The sequence below is a fragment of the Chrysochloris asiatica genome, unplaced genomic scaffold (assembly GCF_000296735.1).
Source record: "Chrysochloris asiatica unplaced genomic scaffold, ChrAsi1.0 scaffold00168, whole genome shotgun sequence".
Taxonomy (NCBI): Eukaryota; Metazoa; Chordata; class Mammalia; order Afrosoricida; family Chrysochloridae; genus Chrysochloris; species Chrysochloris asiatica.
Window position 1 is genome coordinate 3,806,323 of NW_006408686.1, and position 25,834 is coordinate 3,832,156.

Here is a 25,834-nt window from a genome sequence, read left to right on the forward strand (position 1 = left end):
CCTCCTCGTGAACCAAACACTCGTGAACAACACAACTATGTCGAGGTCAGACCCCAGCACTTTCTTGCCTGATGGCATCCAAACTGAAAGAGAATTGGTACTTAGAGTATCCCAGGAGACAGATTCACAAAGATATGACTGGGGGCTTGCTTTGGTCGTGCCTTTGGGCTTGAGCACAGTACTGATCACCCTGCCAATTGGAAATACGAGGCTAGACACACTTAAGCATCACAGGAGATTAAGCTGTCACCTGGCATTGGTTGAGATGAGGTGCCAACTGAGACGCATACCGTGGGAGCCGTGATGACGCGAAAGACTGGGGTGTGGGATAGATTCTGAACTTACATGTAGAAAGTGTTAAGTTCAGGCCCCTTAGCTCAGCTCAAGTTAGTCTGAGACTCAGAATGTGTCCAAGGTAACCCTAAGGAAGTGGTTACTTCTGTGGCTCTGACGCTGATGTTGCCGAAAAAGAAAAAAACCAACACAAAACTCAGTTGAATGAAGGAAGGACAGTCTGCATAAGTTTCTTAGGAAAGTTAGGGCACTGGTTGGTAAAGATTAAGATCCTGGAATCTGGAGTGGGGAGAGCTGGTTGGTAAAGACAAATCCTCAAATCTGGAATGGGACATCTGGTTGGTGAAGGATGCAATGCTGGAATCTGGAATGGGGACAGCTGGTTGGACTCAAAGGAAACACCATCTTGAACACCCTAGTCACTCCACCTCCCCTGGTGAAGATTTATCAGCCTTTCTCTGTTTGATGTCTTGAAAGGAGATGTCTCAAGACTTACACAACCAGTCTGCTGTCTCTAAACTCATCTATAACTCGGGTCAAGTCTCGAGAACAGGTACATTGACTGGGAAGGGATGGCTTTAAGACACCAAATGAAATACAAAACTTTGCAAATATATGTATTTCCTCAGGGACATGTACAGGAGTGGATTCCAAGAGTGTTAGACCAACGAGGGTGGGATCTAACACTAGACTGGGCCAATCCATTGATGGGTGTGTACTTGGTAGAAATTCCAAGAATTTAATGGGTTAGTTTGTGTAACTGGAGGTAATTCTAACAGCTTACTAGGCCAGTTGACTAGAACTTAGACTCAACAGTGGACTGTAGTTAATGAGGTTGAAAAATCAGCAATGTCCTAGCATAGCACGGAAGAGTGAATCCCAAACGTAGGGAGGTAAGAATGTGGGATTAGATTTATGTTCCACAGTTCCACCATATTCTACCAGAAAGCACCTCCAACCAACCAATCTCTTGGTGACAAATTTCCTGTTACATAGCTAATTCTTCTGAAAGAAGAATGTTCAAATGACCTATACTGACGCACGTAGCAGTCAAAGCAAAGTCACCCTGAGAAATTTCCAGCCGTCCCCAGGAGGAGGGGTGCTGCCCCTGTAGAGAGCCTGTATGCCCCTGACAAAAGCTTCACCCCATTTCCTGGCCCAGCCTCTGGCTGCGCTGAGGGGGACCTGGGAACTCCTCCCGGGACTTGTCTTCACCCCTGGCTGTCACTTCCCACTCCAGCTTTCTTCTCCTTTAGGATTTACTGCTTCCAACCCACTTTTTTCCTCCAGCTGTTGCCACGGGCTCCATTACTCAAACTGGGGAGGAGGAAGTCAGCGTTGGGCAGATTGTTGTTGGTATCAGGCAGGGTTTCTGAGATGATCTGGCCAGTCCCTCCCCAAACCAGGATGGAGAGAAGGGGCAGCCCAGGTTTACTGAAGGGGGCTGGGATGAGGAAGCCCCACCCACCCACCTCCCCAGACAGTAGATGCAGCCCCAACAGCAGAGGTCTCTGGAGAGCAAGGAGGTAAACACAGGCTGACACCCTGCCCTGTCCCAGGGGGGCCGGATGTGAGTGTTCCTGGAGTCACTGAGCAGCAGTGGGAGGGGCCAGGGCCCCAGGGCGCCAGCTCCAGGGCGCCAGCTCCAGGGCTGGAAATGGGGTGGGGCAGGAGTGGATTCCCAGCGGGCAGCCCAGGCATTGAGGGGGCCCCCCGAGAAGCAGGGGTCAGTTCATCCCCAGAGCTCCCTGTGGTCCCCCACCCTATCACCTAGCCCTCTCCTTTCAGTGTGTGCCTTCTCCATCTCCTGGAGTCAGGCTTAGTCTCTGATTCCACCCTCTGCCACCTGCCTCAACCTCTCTTCCTGTCTCCTCTCTCCTACAGGGGCTTCCTGGCTGCCTTTCCTCTTTCTCACAGGCCCCTTTCCTCCATTTCCCCCTCCCATCTCTCCTCTCAGCGCTGTCTGGTCCCTGTCTCACGGTCTCTCCTCTCTCCTACTCAGCAACCCCTGCCCCACCCTCCAACCCCAACTCTGGGCAGCAGCCACAAATATCCCTATCTCTGGCCAGGCCCATCCATTCCCACTCAGCGCATTCACACCAACTCCTTGCCAAGGTCTGGCGCCAGCCCCTCAGCCTCCCCATCTGCCTGCTTGGGACTCAGCTTCACCCTGGGTCATTCTGACAGCAACCAGCTCTGCCTCAGGCCTAGACCTGGCCTCACTCTCCCTTGGGCTCTCCCTCCAAAACACCCCAGGCCCCTGCTTCTCGCCTCCCAGGCTTCGAAGGGTCCTCCGGGTCTCTGGCCATCTCAACACCTTTCCAGGCAGTCTCACCAGAAAACCAGCCCCAACACGCCAGAGCACTCAAGTCTGGCGCCCGCTCGCCCTCCCTCCCCCTCCTTCGCCCCGCCCCGGCCCCTCCCGGCCCCTGGGGCCCTCCCAGCCTCCCGCTGCCTCCCGCCCCTCAGGACTGGCGGGGTTGGGCTGGCAGACTGACCTACACAGGGACCCGGCAGAAGGGAAGACCTGAGGGTGGGCCTGTTCAAGATCCTGGTGCCTGGAGCTGGTGGGAACTGGACCTAGAGGTAAAGAAGGAAAAAGATCCCTGGTTCCCCAGTCCCTGGGGTGGGGAGAGCTGGGGGAAAGGAGGTGGAAGGAGCCAACCCCAGCGCTAGGATTCAAGTGATGGGATTCCTGGTGAGAAAAATGAATGGGGGCTGGGGTGAGGGCAGGCAGGGCTGGGTCCCTGGGGTGGGGTCTGGGAATGGGTAGAACCCCTGGGATTCTAGGCAGGTGTAAGGGGTTGGACTCTCAGAGTCGAAAGAGGAGGTGAGATGGGGTTGGAAGTGGGTATTCCTAGGTGTAGGAACGGGACCAGTGGGGGACTGGGTGGAGTGGGAAGCCCTGTTGAGGGAGGGTCTGGCAGAAGAAGCTGGCTGGTGCTGGGGTTGGGAGGGACTATGGTAGACAGAGAGGCTGGGTGCCGTGGGGCCCATCCCCATGGCCCAGAAGCCCCCGTGGCTCCCTTGCAGCTCCAGCGGTGGCCCCTTCCCTGGGCCGGGTCATGCGCTGCCCCAAGTGTCTTCTCTGCCTGTCAGCTCTGCTCACGCTCCTGGGCCTCAAGGTCTACATCGAGTGGGTGTCCGAGCCTCACCTTACGAAGGCCTACCCAGGTGCCCGGAGCACCCCACCAGACCCCACGCCAGCCAGCTTTGAGCCCACCCTGCCTGCCAACCTCTCCGCTCGCCTAGGCCAGACTGGACCGCTGCCCTCAGCTTACTGGAACCAGCAGCAGTGGCGGCTGGGGACCCTGCCCAGTGGGGACAGCGTGGAGGCAGGGGGCTGCCGGGCTTGGGGGACTGCTGCCTCCAGTGAGATCCCGGACTTCACCTCCTACCCCGAAGACCTCCGCAGCTTCCTGCTGTCAGCTGCCTGTCGGAGCTTCCCACCGTGGCTGCCTGCGGGAGGTGGTGGCCAGGTGGCTAGCTGCTCAGCAACGGGTGTCCCCTACCTGCTGTTGGCTGTCAAGTCGGAACCAGGGCGCTTTGCACAACGACAGGCCGTGAGAGAGACCTGGGGCCATGCGGCTCCTGATACCCGGCTGCTCTTCCTGCTGGGATCTCCGGTGGGTCGTGGGGGGCCCCACCTGGGCTCGCTGGTGGCCTGGGAGAGCCACCGCTACAATGACCTTCTGCTCTGGGACTTCTTTGATGTCCCCTTCAACCAGACACTCAAGGACCTGCTGCTGCTGGACTGGCTGGGCCACCACTGCCCTGACGTGACCTTTGTCCTGCACGTTCAGGATGATGCCTTTGTGCACACACTTGCCTTGCTGGAACACCTGCGTGGCCTGCCTCCTACCTGGGCCCGAGGCCTCTACCTGGGTGAGGTCTTCACCCATGCCAAACCCCTGAGGAAGCCCGGAGGACCCTTCTATGTGCCCGGGTCCTTCTTTGAAGGCAGTTACCCAGCCTACGCCAGCACGGGTGGCTACGTCATTGCCGGACGCCTGGCACCCTGGCTGCTACAGGCAGCGGCTCGAGTGGCACCTTTCCCCTTCGACGATGTCTACACAGGCCTATGCTTCCGGGCCCTGGGTCTGGTGCCTCGGGCCCACCCAGGCTTCCGTACAGCCTGGCCAGCAGACCGGCCCTTGCAGGCCTGCGCTCTCCGGGACCTGCTGCTGGTGCGGCCCCTCAGTCCCCAGGACAGCATTCGGCTCTGGAAACACCTGCAGAATCCACAGCTCCGGTGCTGAGCCTGGGCCCTGATGGACCCCAGCAACCTGAGCCCCTCCTGGTACCATGGCCCTAGGACTGGGGGTTGAGGGGGTTGTTGCAGGATGAGACAGGTGGACTGTTTTATCTACTTGGATTTTTTTTAAAGACGTTCATTCCCCACTCTGAGGCCTGGAGTTGGTTGTGTGTTTATCTGCGGGCCCTGGAGTATAGACAGAGCAGAGCTCACACTAGACAGCCCTTTGGCCTGGCTGGGCAGGGCCAGCTCCCACAGGTCCCCTGGCTCCCTAGCTGGACACTGGGCCTGCCCCTCTCCCTTGTGTGTGAGCTCAGGAGATGGACCTCTGACGACCCCACCCCCTAGCCCTCCTGCAAGGCTGTTTTTCCAGCTTATGAATGAACATCGCCAGGAGAAGCAGCTATCCCAACAGCCTGACCTTATTTATCTCAAGTGGAGAGAAATGGTGTGACCACAAACCCAGTCACCCCAGACCAGAGGCGGCAGAGCCAAAGGCAGAGAAAGCATTTATTCACCTACTCTGCTGCCCACTCTGGGAGTGAGCTCCACAGGTCATCAGGCCACGCCCACCAGCCCTAGGACTCCAGCCCCAGAAGTGGCCGTGCCCCCTGGGAGACCACAGAACAAGCAGTCAGTGACTGTTTCTAAACCTAACAGCCTGGAGCAGAGGGCTGGAGCAGTGCACCTCAGGCACTGACCCCACCCCTCCTCCGGTAACCGGAGGGAGCTGGTTTGGGGAAGGTACAGTGGTATGCTGCTGGCTCTTCTTCCTCTGTAGAGTGAGGTCACCTCTCTACAGGGTGGCTGGGGTCAGGGGTTGGCCAGGCCTCACTTCTCGAAGTGGTCTAGGGGGTAGTGTTCCCCGTAGGTCTGGAGGTGGCGGGCCAGGGATTCCTGCTGTTTGCGGAGCTGGGCGGTCATCTCCTGATACACGTCCGAGAAGAGCAGGTTGGGGTTGGGCTTCAGCTTCCGCTCAGCCTGCTCAAAGGCCTCCATCACCTGGGGGGACACCAGATGGTGGTTCTGGAGAAGGGGGCCCTGCCTCCTACCAGGGTAATCTCAGTGAGGGTCAGCCCCTGAGTCTATGTATTCCCATGGGGACAGTGGGGATGACCATGTTAATGGTGGTGAGGGGTCAGGCACTCCAGGTTCTGCAGCCCTAAGAAGCTGGTGGCTCCAAGCTGAGGCCCAGAGAAGAGGAGGGAATGGTCTGGGAATTCAGTCAGCCGCTGACCCACACACACCTTCTGAAGCAGGGACCAGCACAGGCAGCCTGGCTCATGGGTCTGGCTTACAGACAGTCCTGACATGTCCCCAGCCCTAGCACCCAGAGCCCCATGACACGCTGGCACACAGCCCAGAGCACAGCCATGGGAGGGCCTTGGTCACCGGGTGGGTCAGTCTCTCACCTTCTTGCGGGACTGCTTCCTCCAGGCCTTCTCCTGCTCATCATCCCACCAGCCGCGACTCAGCAGGTAGTGTCGAAGCCGTGAGATGGGATGGTCCTGCTTGTCCCAGTAGTTGACCTCGTCCACTGAGCGGTAGGCCGAGCTGTCGTCACTGGTGCTGTGGTGTCCAATCCTGTGAGGGGAGGGAAACACAGGGTCAGCAGGGAGGGGACTAGACTTTTGGTGGAATAAAAAAAGGCAGGGAAGGGGCCCTAACGGTAGGGTGGGGTCCTGCTTTAAGGAGCATGATCCAAGTCAGGAGGGGCCGTCAGGGCTGTGGGCAGGGAGGGGCAGCACCTGTAAGTCATGGCCTCAATGAGGAAGGGCTGGTTCTCGGCCACCGCCCGCCGCCGGGCCTCCTTTGTGGCGTTGTACACAGCGAACACATCATTGCCGTCCACACGGATCGACATGATGCCGTATCCAGGGCCTCGAGCCGCTGTGGGGACAGAGGAGGCAGGTCAGGGGGATGTGCACCTGGCCAGACAGGAGGGAAGGCATGGGGGAGAAAGGAGGATGAGGGAGAAAGGAAGGAGCTGTAGGGGGTGGGGAGCGACCAGTAGGCCCATACCGATGCCATCCCCACGATACTGCTCCGAGGTGGGCGTGGAGATGGCGTAGCCATTATTCCGGCAAAAGAAGATGATGGGACACTCGAGGGTGGCAGCAAAGTTGAAGCCGGCGTGGGCATCTCCCTCACTGGCTGCCCCCTCGCCAAAGTAACAGATGACAACCCTGTTGTCATTGGCCCGCTTGGCTGCATACGCTGCTCCGACCGCTGCAGGGGAATGGAGGGAGGTAAGCAGAAGGCCCCACACACACACACACTATACATATACACCATCTCTTACACAAACACATACGTACTCTTACACTAACACACTTCACACACACTACACTCACAGTACACACAAAATATGTATATATGTATATATATATATTTACACACATTCTCTCTTGCGTACACGTGTGCACATGCACCAACACATTTCTGTCACACAATATATATACATATACACACACTCTCTCTTCCGTACACACACACGTGCACTCTCAGGGATACACAGCGTCTTCACACACACACACTCTCCCAGTACACACACACATGCATACACTCTCTCTCTCACACACACACAGGGTGGCTGTGGCCAGGCACTCGGGACCCGCCGGCTAATGGCTGTGCCTTCCTTCCAACAGCTCAAGCAAGACGCTAATCTTCTTGACCTGGGACTTTCTTTTATTCCCACATTGGCTAGGCTCTGAGTTCAAATCAAAGTTGGAGCCTGACCCTTCTCCTCACCTCCACCATCACCTGGAGTCCAGGTTACTGGGTTGTTTCCTTACTTGTCCTGGCTCCAGACCCCCAGAGGAAGGACTTTTCACAGGTCACTCCACTCAGAGTCAAAGTTCCTCCACAGGTCAAGGGTGAAGAGGCCCTGGATCTGTACAGCTGGCACTTTCCCACTTCCTGACTTCATCTCCCCACCCTTCCCAGTGCCCCCACACCTGACCCTAGCCAACATACCAGGCATGTTCCTGCCTATGAGTCCCCACTACACACACCCATGGAGCTCCCGCCTCACTTCCTCTGGTCTTTCCTTAGATGTCACCTTGTCAGGGAGGCTTCCCACCCCCGCCCCCACTCCACTTCCTCCTCCATGCTACAGTTCTGTGCAGGACTCAGTCACCCCTGACCCATTCCATGCTTTGCTGGTTCATCTTGCTGTCTCTGGTCCCACCAGGGTTGAAACCTTGGAGTGTGTGTCACCCAGCACAGAGCAGGGATTCCAAATATCTGGAGTGCCTTCATGAGGGGGGGGTAACAGAACCCCAGTCTCCCTCAGCTCCTTCCAAACAGCTTCCAGGTCTATCCCACCTGACAAGTACCACTCCCACTCCCCACTCTCACAGGAGAAAAGACAAGTGGACATGCCTGGGGTGCTCCCCAGGTGCCACGGCCAGGCCCATGGAGACATACAGGTGACGCCCCCACCAGCCTACAGGCCCCTGAGGGCAGGGAGGGGGAGGGGTCTATTCTTGGCCTCCCAGTGTGAGGGTGGAAGTCTGGCATGGCAGGTAGACTTTAATATAAGCCGCCACACCGACTATGCATCAAGGACCCACGCGGACGCTCTAGGGGTGTGCGTCTGACTTGGAGTACTGAGGCAGGCGAGGACTGGGGGACCCTGGGCTGTGGAGTCACACTGTCTGTGATTTGAGTGCCTACTCTCCTCGCTGTCTTGTGACCTCAGGCAAGTGACCTTCTTCCCTCTTTGATTTTGGCTTCCTGATCTTTACAAATGGAACAATGGTAAAGCACAGATTCACCTCCTCTGGTCACTGTGACCTTCTTACTAGACAATGGAAGGAGCGCACCCTCAGTAAACCAGCTGGCTATGGGTGTGAGCAGACCAAGGCAATGGGTAAGATTCTGGGATATCAAGAACGGGATCCTAGAGGCCAGCCAGGAGGAGGGGAGAAGGGCTGGGACCCCAACTGGGGTATGAAGTCCATGTGCGGGTCTGAGTGTATACAGCCTAGGATGTGTGTTCTCACCCTGAGGGATCTGTGTGGCCAGCGGCGAGGAGATGGTGACAAAGTGGCGATCCCTGCAGCCGTAGTGAACGGGCATCTGGCGGCCCTTGCCAGGGTCATTCATATTGCCGTAGCACTGGTCCATGAACAGTTCCAGCGGGTAATCCCGATACATGAGCACACCTGGGGGCAGACAGGGCAATGCAAGGCTGTCAGACCAACCCATCAGGGGCCCCTGCAGCTTCCGCTTCCTGTTCTGGGAACACAAAACCTACACCAGAGAAGCTATCTGTCTGGAGGTTCCCAAAACCACTTTTTTTTTTTAAATAATAGAACCATTTCTTCAGATGGAAATCTAATGTGGAGCACATTATAGGGTGGTCACACTTTACACAGGGGATTCACATCTCCCCTGACTCATAACAGCAAGAATGAATGGAATGCTACATGCCCACCAAGCACGATTCTGGGCACTATTCAGGTATTAATGCACTGAATTTCCCTTCTACCCTGTGAGTTCAGTGGTATTATCTCTCCTCACAGATGAGGCCTGTGGTGGGGAAGGGGAGTAAGGGCTTCCGTAACTTGCCCCAGATCCTAATCTACTAAGTGGTGGGACTAGGGGGGAGGAGGGCATGATGCAGAACTCACACACATTGAGGATCAAGGCTGATCCTCAGAAAAGGAAGTGGAGAGACTGTTTTTCAGTTAAAGCGGTGTCACCGTGAGACATCAGCAAGAGGAACACTTGGTAATGTGCAGACAGCTTGGCAATGATGGGCTGCCTCAACTCTGCATGGGGCTGTGGTATGGTTCACACATCAACAGTCATCTTCATTTCACTCAGTTTTTGATCACGCACTATACATCATGCACAATGTGGCTTCATGTATATAAAACAGAGGAAAGGGGGTGTTCTGGTGGAAGAAGGAAAAGGGGGCCCTGAGGACAACTGTGGTAACTGTCCAAGGTGCTGCCACACAACCCTGGGGTCCGGCTCCCTCACAAAGGGGTCCAGGTTTACCTACAAGAGAGTCGCAAGGTGGGAGGGCAGGTTGAAGGTGTGCCCAGGCGTTTCCAACCTGTGCTCTGAAGTTGCATATCTAGCGTAGCTCCTGCTACCGTTGGGACACCTGCCGGGAGCCACTGCACACTTTGTACTAAGGGTCACCACCTGTCTGTCGGGAGTGGCAGCCAGCACCCCACCTACATCCCTTGGTTTCTCTTCCCAGCAGTCCTGTGAGAGCAGCATCCTGGAGGGTTGCCCAGTGGGTGACGAGTGAGGGCTATCCACCTAGAAGACTCCTGCTTCACTTGGCCGAGCAGGAGGCATGGGGCCCCGGGCACGCGAGCACACCTCTGGTCTCAGGAATGCCTGCCTCACCTGACTGGGGAGGTACAAACCAGGGCCTGCCCCGACTCCTAAGTGACCTGTACACTGACCTCTGCCCTGCAGCAGGAGAAGAGCCGCCAAGCCAGTAATGTACTGACAGACAGCAGCACCTTGGTCTCCATGAAAAACTCGGGAACTGCTGTTACGCCTCTCCCCACCTCGCAGATGCAGGAACTGGGGCCCTGTGGGCTTCTCAGACTGACCCCTGAGGTGGAGGGCCCTCATGTGGGGAGTCTCCAGCCTCATGCAGGCCTGCTGGGAGCCCTCACCAGAGAGTCTTCAGCAGAAATGGGGGGGGGGGGGGGGGGAAGGCTGGGCAGGCTGCATGGTGTGAAGCAATCTGCCAACAACGCTGCACCTCAGGCCAGATCACAGGGCATGTGCCCTCCCAGAGGATGAGGAGCGGGGTCCTGGTCTTCCTGGGTGGTCTAAGAGCTTTCCTGGGGAGGGATCTGACCAGCCCCTCCTCTAGTGGATACTCCCTGCTGAAGGCCTGTCCCCAGGGGAGAGGCCCCAACCTCACCTCAGCCTCCAAGGGGGCTGTGGCTGTCCCATGAATCTCCCACAACAGCTTCTTGGGAGAAGTGATTATCCCCTATTGTTAAGTTATGTGTCGAGTCGGTTCCAACTCATAGCGACCCTGTATAGGGTTTCCAAGGAGTGGCTAGTGGAGTTTGAACTGCCGTTTGCAGTCCAGTGCTTATCCTAGAGCGCCATAACAGTCCTATCATTGATTTGTTGTTGTTGTCATTAATACACACAGCAGAACATACACCAAATCAATTAGAGATGAGGAAACTGAGGCCTGGAGCAGTTAGGCAATTTGGCCAAGGCTGTGCAGCAGCAATTTGGCCAAGGCGGGGGCAGGGCTGGGCGCAGCCTCCTTGGCACAACACAATCGCTGTTCCTGATGCCCACAGGCTGGCTCTGTTGCACAAGCTCCTGCTGGATCCCACCTCACAACTCCCACACCACCAACACCATTGCTCTGGGTTCTCATCTAACTTCTTCATTCCTACCTTTGGAGCCCTCATTTCATTTCATTTCACCTGCTCCCTACCTGGGGGCTCACCAGGCCCCCTGATCTTCTTGCACAAGGGTCTGTGGGGCCCTCCCACCTGCTTCTGCACCCTGGAGGGAAGGTCAGGAGAGCCAGTACCTTGTGGACAGGGGTCTCAAGTTCTCATAAGTCCTCCCAACAAACCCACAATGCCCATCCCATCATCAGCCCACGGAGGAGATGCCAACACTGAGTCTCAGAGACGGGAAACAGCCCGAAAGCTGACGGGTGGCAGCTATCAAAGTACAGGTGGGACACAGGTAAGCAGACTTCTGTGCGCTCTGCTTTTCTGTCAGTTATCTGTTGTTGTTGTGTTAATATACACAGCGGAACATACACCAAATCAACCATTTCTGCACATACACTCCAGTGACACAGATGATAATCTTCAATTTCTGCAACACTCTCACCTTTCGTTTACAAGTTAGCCCGCCTTCTGAACAGACACTCTCCGCCCCTAGGGTTCCTATCTAATCCTTGTCAGTGTGGCCCCACAGACACCCTAGAGCACAATGCTTAGGGCAGACATTTGTCACAAGTGAAGCCACACTAGACTTGGGTCAGGCTGTACTCTCCAGTCTCCTGAGAGGAAAAGGCCATCCTCTCCTGCCTTGTCTTCCTTGTCAGGAAAGTTCTTCCTCCAGCTCTTCACACCCTCCCGTCTCTGCTACTCCCAGAAGCACACTTGGGGTAACTAGTGTGAGCCCCAGGGGGGACTGAGCCTGATCCACCTCTGTGGGTACCACAGACCCAGGCTTCAGTGGCACCTGCTCGATGGGGGGACCAGGGTGATGTACCTGCCTCCCGGTATTGGCCAAACACCAGGTCCGTGTTGTCCAGGGCGGCTGCACTGCCCACATGCGTCCCCTCCTCACCGTAGTTGGTCATGTAGAAGGAGATTCGGCCCTGGGATGGAGAGGACAGACCCCCATGAATATCCTTCCAAATCTGGGTGACTCCATCCATTAGGAGAGACTTCCTGATGGTGACTCTGGCCAGGCCACACTGGGAACCTTGTCTGAATGGAGGAGCTGCCATGCAGATGCAAGGTGCTATGTGAGGCCAGAGTAAGCAGGTTGTGTGGTAGAGTTCACAGGTGGAGCATCGGGGGCATGGCCTAAACTGATCAAAGTGGGGGCCAGGTGGAGGTTTCCAGGCAAAGGGAACAATGTGCCTGAGGCCTGGGCTGGAAAGTGGCCAGGGCGGAGAAAGAACAGGCAGGACAGGGGGGACACTGAGATTACGCAGGGAGCACTACCCCTGGATTTTATCCTGACAACGATGGGGGCCTGCTGGTAGTTCTGCTCAGGGAGCCCCATGGTTAGCTGTGTGTTCTAGAACTCTCTTCTCAGCCTGCCATGGATGGAGGAAACAGTGATTCAGTCGAGAGGCTCTGATGGCCAATGTGGTGGCCACTCACCAAGGCCACAGTGGATGGGGACAGGGTGGACAGGAAGGGCACCAAGTCATGAGGTCAGACTTGATCCTGTGGATGGTGAGGATGAAGGCAGCAGACCCTGCTGGTTAGTGACCCCAGTTCCCAAGTCAATGACCTTCTCCCAAGCCCCTTCGCCAGAGCCTGGAAAAGCCAAAGGCTGTTTCCCAGCCTCTCTTGCAACCAGAAGTGGCCATGGGACTTAAGTGGACATCTGCTAGGAACATCTGAGAAAGCTTTTGCTTCTTGTTAAATGGGACAGCTATGGTTGGTACCATTCCCTTGTCCCACTTCCTCCAGCCCTGCATGATGGCCATGAAACATGGAACTACAGCAACCATCTTGTGAACGTGAGGTAACAGGCTCAGGATGAGAGCCAACTCGCCAACAGCAGCAAAGCAGAAAGAAGAGTCTGGGTTCCTGATAGGGCTGCTGAGCAGCTGACGGATTTCTAACCAAACACCTAGGGACAGAGTGATTGAGAGGCAGGCAGGGGCAAGGGCAGGCAGGGAGGAGACGGGGATGTCCAGCTTGGTCAAATGGCTGGGTGGCATGGTCTTGTCTGAGAAGTGGAGGATGGGTGGAAGAGGAGCAGCTCAGGGAGGAAGGCGTGGAGGTCACGTCTGGACAGGCTGAGTTTGTTGCAGGATTCCAGGACGAGGAGCCCAGGAGATCAGGGTCTCAGGGAAGAAGTCCAGCTGGGGGACTTACAGCTGGAAATGAGACCACTCAGGGGTCTGTGTGAGCACCAGGACAGCACCCTCCCCCAGGACACCAGGTCCAGGCCTCCTTCAGTCCTGGCCATGTCCCTCCTCAGTGTGTTCTCCAGGTCTGGTTTTCTAATTGCTGCTGGGGGAAGAGATGAATGCATGCTTCCTTCTAAGTGGGCGGGAAGCCAATTAAAACGTAAATTGACCTTCTAGTGCCAACTGGGTGGGCAGATGCTAGGTGCTGAGGGCTGGCAGGGCTGTGGTGTAGGCATTGGGAGGATCCTGAGGAAACAAGGCTACTGTTGCCTTGCCAGTCTCCCACCTTTCCTCTGTTACTAAAGCTCTCACTCCACCCCAGGTACCAAGTGCCCAGACAAAAAGACTACATTTCCCAGCTTCCCTTGGAGCAGTCGTTGCTGGGTGGGACTAACTGGAAAGCCTATTAATGGGAGAGGAAGATAAAGGCAGCTGGGATATGCCCTGACTGACCTACCTGCTCCCTTTAACTTCCTGCCTGGAAGGAAACGTCATGGAGAAGCACCAGCAGCCATCTTGGACCTTATGATAGAAGCCAGAGCTACGGATGGCAGATCGGAAAGATGAAAAGGCGGCTGGGTACCCGATGGCATTGTGGACAATGTACCAGCCCTGGACTGCCTGTTTCCAGGTTTCCAAATTTCTCTTATACGAGAGGAAAAAAACAAACAAACCTATTAATCTGTTTAAGCCACTACTTTATTTTTGCTTATATTTGTTAGGTTTTGTTTTTTTGGTAGAGAAGAAGGGCAATTCCTAATCAATATAAGGGACCTTCAAAAGGTTCCTGGAAAAATGAAATTAACAAGACAATGGAAGTTTTCCACCGAACTGTTTGAGGCTCCCTCATACAGTCTTGAAGTTGATCTTATTGAAGGGACTAGGGGATTTCAGGGGCTGGGTCTGACGGTCCCACAGGGTGGATTCTATCTTTGTCCCCATCATATACACAAGGAACTTGAGGCAGCATCAGGTAGAATAATTTGCCCAACGTGAGAGCTGTGATTGGAATACAAGTCCATCAAATTCCAAAGTCCTTATAAACCAACTCTAATGAGTCTACAATTTCTGCTGAGGCCCCTGGGAACCAGGGTTTGTGTAGCCAAGGCACAGGGCAGGCAGGAGTCTGGTGCAAGTATGAGCAAGGGTGACAGGAGCTTCCTGCCCTGACCGCCACTGAGGCTGGGTAGGGGGATAGGGGCAGGGTGGACAGCTCTGAGGTCAGACTTGAGCCTGTGGACAGTAGAGACACTGCCCTGACTTCAGGCACCCACATGTGGTGTTCCTGTGAGCAGGAGTCTGGGAATCAGTACTGTCCCCTAGCCAAGTGGCCCTATCCCCAGGGCTTAATAAAAACTCAATGCTCACCCCCAATTGTGATCCAGAAGGTATGGTGAACCCCAGTGGTCCTGCCAGCCCTTTTCTAATAGGAACTTCTAACAGGAACCACCCAGCCCCCACCCTCAGTCTACAAGAATGGGGAAGAATGAACTCTACTCTTCTACTCCCTGGGTTCCTGGGATGGGCACATGACCTGGGCTTGGCTAATCAATCATGGCTCTGGGAGGGATCTACGACCAAGCCAATGAGCATCAGCCTTAGGCCTTTTGCTAGGGAGGGTTCTACTGTTAATAAGAACAGATGATTGCTGGGTGATGGGATCATAATAAGAACAGCAGCTAATCACTGCCAGTTTCACTAGTCTTGAGGCCATTCATGTGGCATCATTATAAAATGGCAGCCCCAGGAGGTAGGTTCTATCCGGGGTTACGGCTCTTATCCTACGGAGAAGAAAATGGAAGCATGAGGCAATTGAGCCACTTTCCCACGAGATGACAGCGGCAGAGTTGGGACTTTGATCTTACAGTCCTGCTGCTCCAGAGCCTGTCCTGTCACTCTGTGAGTCTGGAGCCTCTGAGTGGCCCTCTCCCCTCCCCATGGAGCGCACTGCTGGGGGACAGAACTGGGACCCAGAAGAGGAGAAAGGAGACTGGGAGAGAGGTCAGGTCTGATGACATCTTCTGAGCCCCTGGGCGTTCAGTGATGGCCATCAGTAAATCCCTCTTTGCTGAAGACACTGGTCTGAATGGATCTTTGGCCCCGGGGACAGTGCAGGGCCACAGCACATTTGCTTGAGGCCCCGGATATTCCTTGAGACGCACCAGGTCCACCTTGTTTCTCAACCAGATGTGAGCGCCCAAGAAGAAGGGACGCCATGTCTCCCCCTGCCGACCCACCCTCTCCCAGCACAGCTAAGCCCCAGACAGACTTACTATAAGTGTAGTCAGTGATCTGGTCCATCCTCTGCCCTGGGGCAGGACCCCTCCCACACTTTTCTTCTGGAGCCCCAAGAGAACCCCAAGAAAAGAGGCTGCCATTCTATTCTCCCCTCTTTAGGAATTGTCCTCTGGACCAAACACTGATAAAGGGACCTCAGGTAATTCCTAGCCCCCTGTCCCCACACACCTGCCGCTGGGACTCGTAGAGGATGCGGTCCATGGTGTTGAGCAACGTCATGCTCTTGTAGAACTTCAGCACCTCCGTCTGGGATAGCTGCAGATGGAGACAGAGACAGAGAAGGGGCAGGTGGGCCCAGAGAGGAGCTAGACCAGTGACTCTGGATGGAGCAGCCACTCTGGAGCTCGCCTCTCACCTCAGGGTCCTCACTTGGGTTGATGATCTGGCCCTGTCGGTCCATAACACGGTAGATGGGGATCCCAGAGATGACATTGGGTTGGATGAATTCTAACTTGTCAACAAACTCCGCAGAGGCCCCTGGGAAGCGGGGCTTGTCATCCAAGGATGAGTGCTAGGCGGAGAGAGGAAGAACAGCTCTAAGTTCCACCAGGCTCAACACCCCGGTGGTTAGGTCATTATGGCCCCAGGGGACTCCGGGGCTAGACCGGCAGGACCTGAAATCCAGCTCTGCCACTTTCTTATTGTGTGACCTTGGGCAAGTTACTGGAACTTGTTTGTGTCTCTGATTTGTCATCTATAATACTGGAACTAAATGATATCTATCCCACAGGGTTTGTGTAAAGATGAACAGACTCAACAAAGTGGCAGGGAAGAAGCGCTCAAGAACTGGTACCTATCATCATTACCATGGCTCCCAATTCTTCCCACTGGCAGTCAAGGCCTCCCCAGTTTGGCCAAAGGCTCCCCCTCCCCTCAATCTCCCACCACAACCATCGGCATACTCCACATGCTGTCTGCCCATCCACCATCTTGATGGGCTCTTTACTAAGTAAGGAGACCACCTGCATAGAACAGAAGGCTATGGACCCATAAGAGTCAGACTACCTCGGTGCAAATCCCTTGCTGGGTGGCCTTGGGGAAATGACTTGCCCTCTTTGAGTCTTATCTCTAAAATGGAGAACACCTCCCCAAAACGCTGAAAGGCTTAATTAAAGGAGCTCATGCATATAAAATGTTTCCCATAGTGCCTGTAAGTTATACGGTAAACACTCAGAATCTTGGCTGAGTGTGTTCACCACCACAGCGCTGCACTCCAGGCTTAATTAGGATCACCTGGCCGGTGGGCGCTCGCTGCTCCAGGCCTCCCACTGGCCACACTGACTCATTCAACAAATATTTGAGCACCTGCTTTGCTCCAAAACCTGTACCAGGTTCTGAGGCTCCATGACAGGCTGCCTAGCAGAGAGGGCAGACACGGAACCAGGACGGTGACTACCGACCGGGGTTTGTGTTGGCTTAGGAAAACCAGTGGGGCTGCGGCCGGTGTGAGGTGGGTAAGGCTTCTCTGAGAAGTGCTGCTGCCCCCGCTGAGAGCTGAAGGAAAGAGCACTGGAGGCAGCCAGAGCGGAGCAAGCAAAACTCAGGCAGCATGGTACGCACCGTCCTTGTAGAAACGGGCAGTGACAACTCGGCCTCCTCCCACACCAATCACACAGAACCCTTCGTAATGTTTATTATTTTAACCCTAGAATAGACCACACTGCCACTCGCAGCAACCGTGGACAGGGTTTCTGGAGCTGTAGATCTTTTCAGGAGCAGAAAACCTCATCCTTCTCCTGGGGAGCAGCTAGAGGGTTTGAACTGCTGACTTTTGGGTTAGCAGTCCAATGCTTATCCTATAGTACCACCACGGCTCCTTAATCGTATAATTGTTGTTAAGTGACATCAAGTCGGTTCTGAGTTGTATAGGGTTTCCAAGGAGTGCCTGGTGGGTTTGAACCACCATCCTTGCAGTTAGCAGTCCAATCCTTATCCTATAGCGCCACACCGAGGCTCAATCATAGGACAACATGTTATAAATATAGTTGTATATTGTTTAACTTTGATATTTCTTAGATTATATGAATGCTAACAACAAAATTGCTTTCTAAAATCTTTGTAACCTGAATTACATTGAGTATTGCTGTTAGTTACAGGGAGATTTTTAATTTTGTTTTCTCCTTCTTTAGTCTCAAAGATGTTATTGATATAGGTTCCCAAATACTAATTGCCAATAATATTACAGTGAAAACACCATGAAATTAGACAGAATTAACAACTATAAAAAAGGAGCTCTGGTAGTGTAGCGGTTACAAATCGGGCTACAAACCTTAAGGTCAGCAGTTCGAAACTACCAGCTGTTCCACAGGAGAAACAGGAGGCTTTCTGCCCCCGTAAAGATTTAGAGCCTCGGAAACCCTGTACAGGGTCGCTATGAGTCGGAACCGACTCCACAGCACACAACAACAACTATTAAAACACCAGCAGCAATGAAAACACCAGGACATTCTTTAGTGCGTGCAGATGAAGCCCTGTGGTTTGTAGTACCACTGTAATCAGGTAAGCATGACAGCTCTGACCTTAGCACATTAAAGTCTCAAGAAGTAAATCAGGAGAGAGTTTTAGCCCTGTAGTGTAAGTACACGTCAGCTGGGCTTATGAAATATATATGTAATAACTAACTACAAAGCTATTTTATATATATATATATATATTGTTGTTGTTGTTGTTAAGTGCCTTTGAGTCGGTTCCGACCCATAGCGACCCTGTACAGGGTTTCCGAGGGTGTAAATCTTTATGGGAGTAGAAAGCCTCATCTTTCTCCCGCGGAGCAGCTGGTAGTTTCGAACTGCTGACCTTATGGTTCGCAGCCCGATTCGTAACCACTACGCTACCAGAGCTCCCTTTCTGCTGAAAACACTGAAGTAGCAGCCATTTTGGCATCACCCAGGACAATCTGCATCAGGCTCACTGAGACACTCTAGTGACACCATTAGAAACAGGACGGTCTCCAGAGAGGTGGAAACAGTCCCCAGGAGGACCATGAACTAGAACAAGGCGAGGCTGGGCAAGCCCATGAGAAGCCCCCCGTGCTCAGCAGGCTGTGGGCTCATCAGCCATCTTAGCTTTGAGCCTGGGGAGCCTGAACTGGTCTCAGTATTGCGAGAGTTGCCATGTATGTATCAAGCATTTCCTGTGGGTCAGGCAGAGCTTTCTAAATCCTCAAGAGCAGCTCTGTGACACAAGGATTAGTCATTATAGCCCTTGAACAGATGAAGAAACCCAGGCAGCAAGCCACAGAGCTGAAACCAAACATCAACAGGACTGGGCTTTAGACCTGGGGAGGCTGAGACTTGGACCCCAAGACCCAGTCTTCTAACCTACTGTCATGCTGGCCCATTGTCACCCAGCTTCATCTTTGTGTGAGCTGGATTCTCCTAGGTCAGTAACTGTGGCTTCATTGCCAAGAGACGCTAAACTAGAACAGCAAGATGTGCTCTGAGCTGGGACTCCCGTGTGTGTGTGTGTGTGTGTGTGTGTGTCCAGTGTGGCCCCCTGGCTTCTCCCTTCCCTAACTGCAGCGTACAATGGAGCCAAGGCTCCAATGGGGGATTGTGCACATGGCTACATTAAGGTGCGTTTGTGAGGAAACACGGGAAATGACACTCTCAACAGCAGATCAGAGTCAGGCCTATGTCATCACCCCATCAGCCCACGCTCCCCAGTCCCCATCCTGAGGAGGCAGTGGATCTCTTGCAGCACCACATTCCCTCTCCAAAGCACTCAGTCACATACCCTAGAAGATTCTGTAGGTGCTGCTGTAGTATAAACACTGGACTGCTAACCTCAAGGTTGGAGGTTTGAGCCCACTAGCTGCTCTGTGGGAGAAAAATGAGGCTTTCTGTTCTAGGGAAGATTTACAAAAAGCCTTGCTTTTGTTCGACATCCTAGCAAGGCTGCAGTTGCATAGATGCTCCCCAAGGTTTGTAATGTCGCCGCCCCAGGACAACAAGGAGAAGAAAGATGCCAGAAAGTCGGCTAAGGAAGATAAAAGACCCACTGAATCAATCTGGAAACAAGGCCCAAAAGAAGAAGCGGTCCAAAGAGAAAGTTCGGGAGAAGCGCCATAACCTGGTCTTGTGTTTGACAAAGCCATGTGCCAAGCTCTGTAAGGAAGTTCCTAGTGATAAGCTTGTAACAGGAGTGAGAGACTGAAGAGTCGATTCCCTGGGCAGGGCAGCCCTTTAGTCCTTTACTTAGTAAAGGTCTTAGCAAGCTGGTTCCCAAACAGAGCTCAAGCAATTTACACCAGAAACACCAAGGGTACAGCTGCTCCTGCTGCTGATAATACATGAAAAGGTCCAATCAACTATGCATTTTGAAACGTAAGACTTTCTTAAATAACATTTTAAAAGATTTACAGCCTTGGGAACCCTATGTAGGGTTGCTATGAGTTGGAACCGACTCCACAGCACCTGACAACAATGAACAAGATTCTTTACTCTGTCTCGCACCCGCATTACCAGTGCCAGGAAGGCAGGGACCATGACCAGCTGGGTTGACACATCAGGCCCCCAGTAGGTAATTACTGAATGACCAGATGACTGAGTGCTAACAGTCACCTGGACTCCAGACACACCTGGCTTGCAATTTATAGCTAATTGTGTGCAGAACACCACACTGGAGGGTTTTGAATTTCCTCATCTGTAAAAAAGGTCACAGCCTGTATTATGTAACATTACTAAGCCAATGCTGGGTCATAGTAGTGGTGGTGGTGTGCTGTGGGGGCAGTTCCAATTCATAGCGACCCAGCATAGCGTTTCCAAGGCTGAAAATCTTGACGGGAGCAGAAAGGCGCATCTGTCTCCTGTAGAATCACTGCTAGTTTGGAACTGCTGGCTGTGAGATTAGCAGTCCGACACTACCAGAGCTCCTCGCTGGGGCATATTACCTAGTCAAAAACTGATTGCAGGCGGGGTAACTGAGCATGGTTGGGAACCAAGAAAAGACTGGTGCCTTGGGGAAGCAGCTGAGGGAGAGGATGTGGGGAGGGCCGCCTGCTTGTCACGTTGGACTTTAATGCCTCACCATGGTCCAGCAAACACTCCCGAGAGTGAGGCCGAGGCACAGGGGAGGTACCATAAACAGGACTGAAGGGATCTGAGCAGATAGGCTGGGGCTGGGAGGACGGGGTCTGAGGGCTCAGTTTAGGTAGGTATCTGCGGAGGCTGGAAAACTTCGTGAGGGCACCTCAGCCCAGCCAGGCCACTGGAGGTGGGCCCAGCCTCTGCCCTCCTCCCCATCTTCCCTGGACCTATAGCAGCAGGTATAGTACCCACCCAGGGGTTACTGTGCTGGTGCAGCGGGATACACATGAGGAAAGGGCTCGGTACAGTGCCTGGTCCCAAGCACTTGGTCCACAACAGAAGCAAAATGCCTGTAAAGGAAAGATGTGGGTGGGCTAGCCTTGTGGCCTGTGCTTTACAACGACTGAGGCTGCACAGCTTCACACAAAGCCATGAAGCGCATGACACACACCGAATAGGATGGCCGGCAGACATTGGGGTGGCCTCGCATACATCCACTCACTACCACACCACAGCTAAGGTGACAACTCTGACCAGACCACTACTTCCCGGATGTGTAACCTTCAGCAAGTCACTAAACCTCTCTGGCCTCGGTTCTCTCATGTGTAAACTAGGGCTGATAAGTACTATCTCTAGGGGTTGTTATCAGGCCTAGAAGAGTCCATACATGGAAAGTCTCTGCCACACACAGAACACTTAATTAACACAAATAGCTAATGAGTGTGTTTAGTAGTTGCTGGTAGCGTAGTGGTTACGAATCGGGCTGCGAACCTTAAGGTCAGCAGTTTGAAACTACCAGCTGCTCCGCGGGAGAAAGATGAGGCTTTCTACTCCCGTAAAGATTTATACCCTCGGAAACCCTGTACAGGGTCGCTATGGGTCGGAACCAACTCGATGGCACTTAACAACAACAACATTGTCAAACAGAAAAGAGCCCTTGTGACACTATGGGTTATATATTGGGCTGCTAACTGCAAGGTCAACAGTTCGAATCTACCAGCTGCTCTGCAAGAGAAAGATGAGCTTTTCTATTCTCATAAAGATTTACACCCTCACAAAGACAATGCGGCTGGGGACTCTAGACCCAGAGAGGGAGAGGGGCTGTGTGCTGACGACCAGGGGGCAGGCTTGCAGGGTATATACCCTTTGGTTGACTGATGATGCATGAAGGGAACTGTAACCATGGCAATGAAATGATATACGATAGGATGAGTGTGAAGCTAATATTCTCCTGTGTAAACTATCACATAATTCACAATAAAACATCAAAAAAAAAAAAGATGTACAGCCTCAGAAACCCTACACGGGGCCGCTATGAGTTGGAACCAACTCGATGGCACCCAACAACTGCCACCACCATCAATGTCAAACAGAAAGGAACCCCATTGGTGCTTTGGGTTACGTGTTGGGCTGCTAACTAAAAGGTCGGCAGTTTGAACCACCAGCCACTCCACAGAAGATGAGGAAACCCTGTATAGGGTAAGGCTGTAAATCTTTACTGAAGCAGAAAGTCTCATTTTTCTCCTGCAAGCCAGCAGGTGGATTTGAACTGCCTGGAGTTAGTAGCCCAACTCACATGCTACCAGAGCTCCTTCCAAAAAGGTTTATAGTCTACACAGAGTCGCAATGTGAGCTGAAACTGACTCAGTGGCAGAGGATTCGAGTCCGGCTTAGCTTAGTGTTAAACACATAGATACTGAGTGTCTGATTGGTTGTAGACTGAACTGTGTCCCCCAAATGTCTATGTGGAGATTCTAACCCCTATTCATGTAAATAGGACCTAGTTTAGAAATAGGGGTTTTTCTTTGTTATACTACAGATCATAGTCTCATAAAGTGGATCATGAACCTAATCACTTCTAAGCTGTGACACAAAGACACACACAGGAGACAGACACCAAGGAATGCCAAGGAACCCCCAGGGCAACATGGAAGCACCTCCCAGTCCAACCACGCCCTGAATTTGGACTTTTAGCCTCCAGAACTGTGAGAAAATAGCGTTCTGTCTCTTAAGGCCACCCACTTGTGGCTTTTCTGTATGACAGCACTAAGTCCCTATGGTATGCTCCCCCGTGTGAGGGCTGGAGATTCCCAGACATGACCCTGGGGACGGACAGCAAAAACCCACTGCCCTGAGTTGATTCCAACTTAGAGCCGCACTCTAGGACAGAGCTGAACCGCCCCCGAGGCTTCCTAAGGCTGTCAACCTTTATGGAAGCAGACTGCCCATCTTCCTACCAAGGAGCAGCTGGTGGGTTTGAACCACCAACCTTTCAGGCAACTTAACCACTGAGTCACTAGGGCTGCTTGGGGGCAGGACAGATGGCAAATACCAAGCACACAGAGGCTTGACAATGAAGAGGTGGCAGGAGAATGCAGTGATTAATCACGGGGCAAGGGCTGGCTGAGGGACTTAGAACTAAAGTGCCTCCTCTAGGCTCCTGGCGCTGTTCCTTCCCAGGGATGTGACCTTGGGCAGCAGACAGACCGTCTCCCTGAACCCACATTCCCCGTGAAGCTAATAAGAGCACAAGCCTCCCAGCTGGTGGTGAGGCAGGGTACGACCTGCTTCATCTCTAGGACAGGGCTGGGGAACGTCAGACCCACAAGCCATCTAAGGCCCGAGAAATCAATTGGTCTGGTCTATGCCAAGGCAACCACAGTTCCAACCATCATATTAGGGCTGAATTAATTAAATGTTTGACCAAATATAGTGGGCTAATTTTTAAGTTGATGATTTTGTATGGCTCATGAATGATGTTATAAATTTTGGCAGAAAAAAGGTTCTCCACCCCTGTTCTACAAGGTTTTCAGTAGAGCTGGCTACCACCAGCTAGCATCAGGTGGAGCATCAGGAAGAGCGCCTTCAGGAAGAGCGCCTGGAGAAGGGGGCTCCCTGAGGCCTGGGGGACAAGAGGAAGTAGAGGGCATGCGCCTGTCCTAGGGGACTTCCAACACAGATTCAGAGGCAAGAGAAGAGAGCCTGACCCCTGGGAAGTGGGAGGTAGAATGGCTAGAGCGACCCACATGCCTCAGCAAATTCACAGCACTTGCCTCAGCAAATTCACACCACATGCCTCAGCAAATTCACGCCACATGCCTCAGCAAATTCACACCACATGCCTCAGCAATTCACACCACATGCCTCAGCAAATTTACACATGCCTCAGCAAATTCACACCACATGCCTCAGCAAATTCACACCACATGCCTCAGCAAATTCACACCACATGCCTCAGCATATTCACACCACATGCCTCAGCAAATTCACACATGCCTCAGCAAATTCACAGCACATGCCTCAGCAAATTCACAGCACATGCCTCAGCATATTCACGCCACATGCCTCAGCAAATTCACACCACATGCCTCAGCAAATTCATAGCACACCCAGTGAGGTGGGTACTACTTTCACCTCTGTCAAATGGAAATGAAAGCTAGGGCTAGGAGGGGTTAAGTGGCCCAAGGCCACACAGATCAGGAGTGGTGATGTCAGCATACCAACTCAGGCAGCCTGGGTGGACAAGGTGGGCTCCAGACCATGGTGGGCTTTGTGAATGAAGTTTCTATATCTAGAGTGGCAAAGGCTACCAACACCTAGCTAGGGCCTGGGGCACTCTGTCCACAAACAGGGCAAAGAGCAGGGCCCTCACTCAGTAGCCAGTCCAGCTGGTTGTGGGATGTGGAGCTCTGGGACCCCAGGGCTTCAACAGCACAGAGGGCACTGCCCCTTGCCCAGACTTGACTCAGATACTACCACAGCTCAGCCCCAGGGCAAGTTTACTGTCTCTAGGGGGAACCATCAGCTCCCATCTGTTGAGCCTTTACTGTTTCCAAAGCATCATTTTCTTTCATCTTCTCAGCAAGGTTGGGGCACCCATACCTACGCAGGTGGGGCTGAAGGCCAGTGGGGACGAGCATCCTGGGGGTTCTGACCAGCTCTTCCCTTCCAACCAGCCCTAGAGCTTCAGAGTGGCATGGACAGCAGCTGGTGCTATTTGCCAGGATGGCATCGGGTCCCACAAAAGTTAGAAGGTGACCCTCAAGACTGGAAGGCACTCAAAGTGCAGGCAGCCCCCACAATCGAGCATACCAACACCTGTGAGGATGGTGTAGCTCTGGGCAGCTTTCCATTCTGCTGTTTATGGGGTTGCCGGGATGACTCAATGACAACTCATGATAACCAGACCACCACTTGGGGCACGGCTGTGGGAGTACAATAGCGGGTGGAAACTGACATTGTAAATCCTACGGCTGAGATACTACGGGACCGAGAACCCCGGAGCTGCTGGTCAGAGAAATAACGGTCCTGGTGATGAGCACCCTGACTCCCAGCAGGTCAGGGACCCTAGTCACCCTACTTGCTGGGTTCAGAGCTTCCTGGGCCTGAGATGGTAGCTGAGAACTGATGGATCCATGACACCTCCTTGACAGTGGAGGTCCTCCCTCTTCTCCCTGAGCATAAAAACACCTGCTATCAACAGGAGTCCTGGTGTGGTGCTGTAGGATAAGCACTGGACTGCAAGTCGGTTTGAACCCCAAGGTCGGCGGTTCAAACTCACCAGCTGCTCCCTGGAAACCCTATACAAGGTTGCTATGAGTCAGAACCGACTCCATGGCACTTAACAACAAGAACAGCAAATCAACAGGAAAGGAGTGCTGGGGACACTGTAGGATAAGCACTGGGCTGTTAACTGCAAGGTCAGTAGTTCAAACTCAGCAGCTGTTCCTCCTGTAAAGATTTACAGTCTCGCAAACCCTATGTAGGGTGGCTGTGGGACAGAATCAACTTGAAAGCAGTGGGTTTAGGGTTTGGGGGGGGGGTTCTAAAAAAGGGAAGGGGAGGAAGGGAAATGAAAAGCAGGTAAATACCTCCAAGACAACATGGCATTGGGCGAAGGAGGTTGGGAGAAGAAGGGCAGCAGGCAGGGATGAAGTAAGGCGTCCCCATTCCTCTGCCCAGTCCAACGGTCCCTATAACCCAACTGTCCTTTACACTTCAGTCTCGCCATCTTCCCCCCAGGTAGTCAGTGACTCACTATCCCCTTGGCTCCACCTCACTCGGCTGAAGCTGCACTGTCCTACACAGGAGCCGCTAGTCACTATAATAGTGCCTATTGCAATTTTAATTCAGTAAAATGAAATACAGTGAACACTCCACTTGCTCAGTTGTACCAGAGCTGGGACAGGCAGGCAGTATAGACACAGAATACTCCGATTATTATCATAGGAAGTTCCACTAGACAACCTTTCTCAAAAATCTTAAAAGCTACTGCCCCTTCACATCACTCGAAACGAGCAACAATAACAAACTCTTTTAATCTTAGAAAGAACAGGGAGA

At 53.2% G+C, this 25,834-nt stretch overlaps 2 protein-coding genes across 2 annotated transcripts in view; one reads left to right on the plus strand and one right to left on the minus strand.

Annotated features, from left to right (window-relative positions):
* The first annotated feature begins 3,359 nt into the window (after window positions 1–3,359).
* B3GNT8 (UDP-GlcNAc:betaGal beta-1,3-N-acetylglucosaminyltransferase 8) lies at window positions 3,360–4,553 on the plus strand. Its single transcript, XM_006871391.1, has one exon. The coding sequence runs from the start codon at window positions 3,360–3,362 to the stop codon at window positions 4,551–4,553; it is 1,194 nt and encodes a 397-aa protein (XP_006871453.1).
* Window positions 4,554–5,380: 827 nt separating this feature from the next.
* LOC102830019 (2-oxoisovalerate dehydrogenase subunit alpha, mitochondrial-like) overlaps window positions 5,381–25,834 on the minus strand; it is a 50,845-nt gene continuing 30,391 nt past the window's right edge. The window contains exons 4-11 of the mRNA XM_006871392.1: window positions 15,823–15,978; window positions 15,636–15,722; window positions 11,786–11,894; window positions 8,557–8,718; window positions 6,572–6,778; window positions 6,298–6,439; window positions 5,962–6,133; window positions 5,381–5,551 (exon numbers count right to left, since the gene is read on the minus strand). Coding sequence (XP_006871454.1) covers window positions 5,381–5,551; window positions 5,962–6,133; window positions 6,298–6,439; window positions 6,572–6,778; window positions 8,557–8,718; window positions 11,786–11,894; window positions 15,636–15,722; window positions 15,823–15,978 — 1,206 coding nt within the window. The remainder of the gene's footprint in view (window positions 5,552–5,961; window positions 6,134–6,297; window positions 6,440–6,571; window positions 6,779–8,556; window positions 8,719–11,785; window positions 11,895–15,635; window positions 15,723–15,822; window positions 15,979–25,834) is intronic.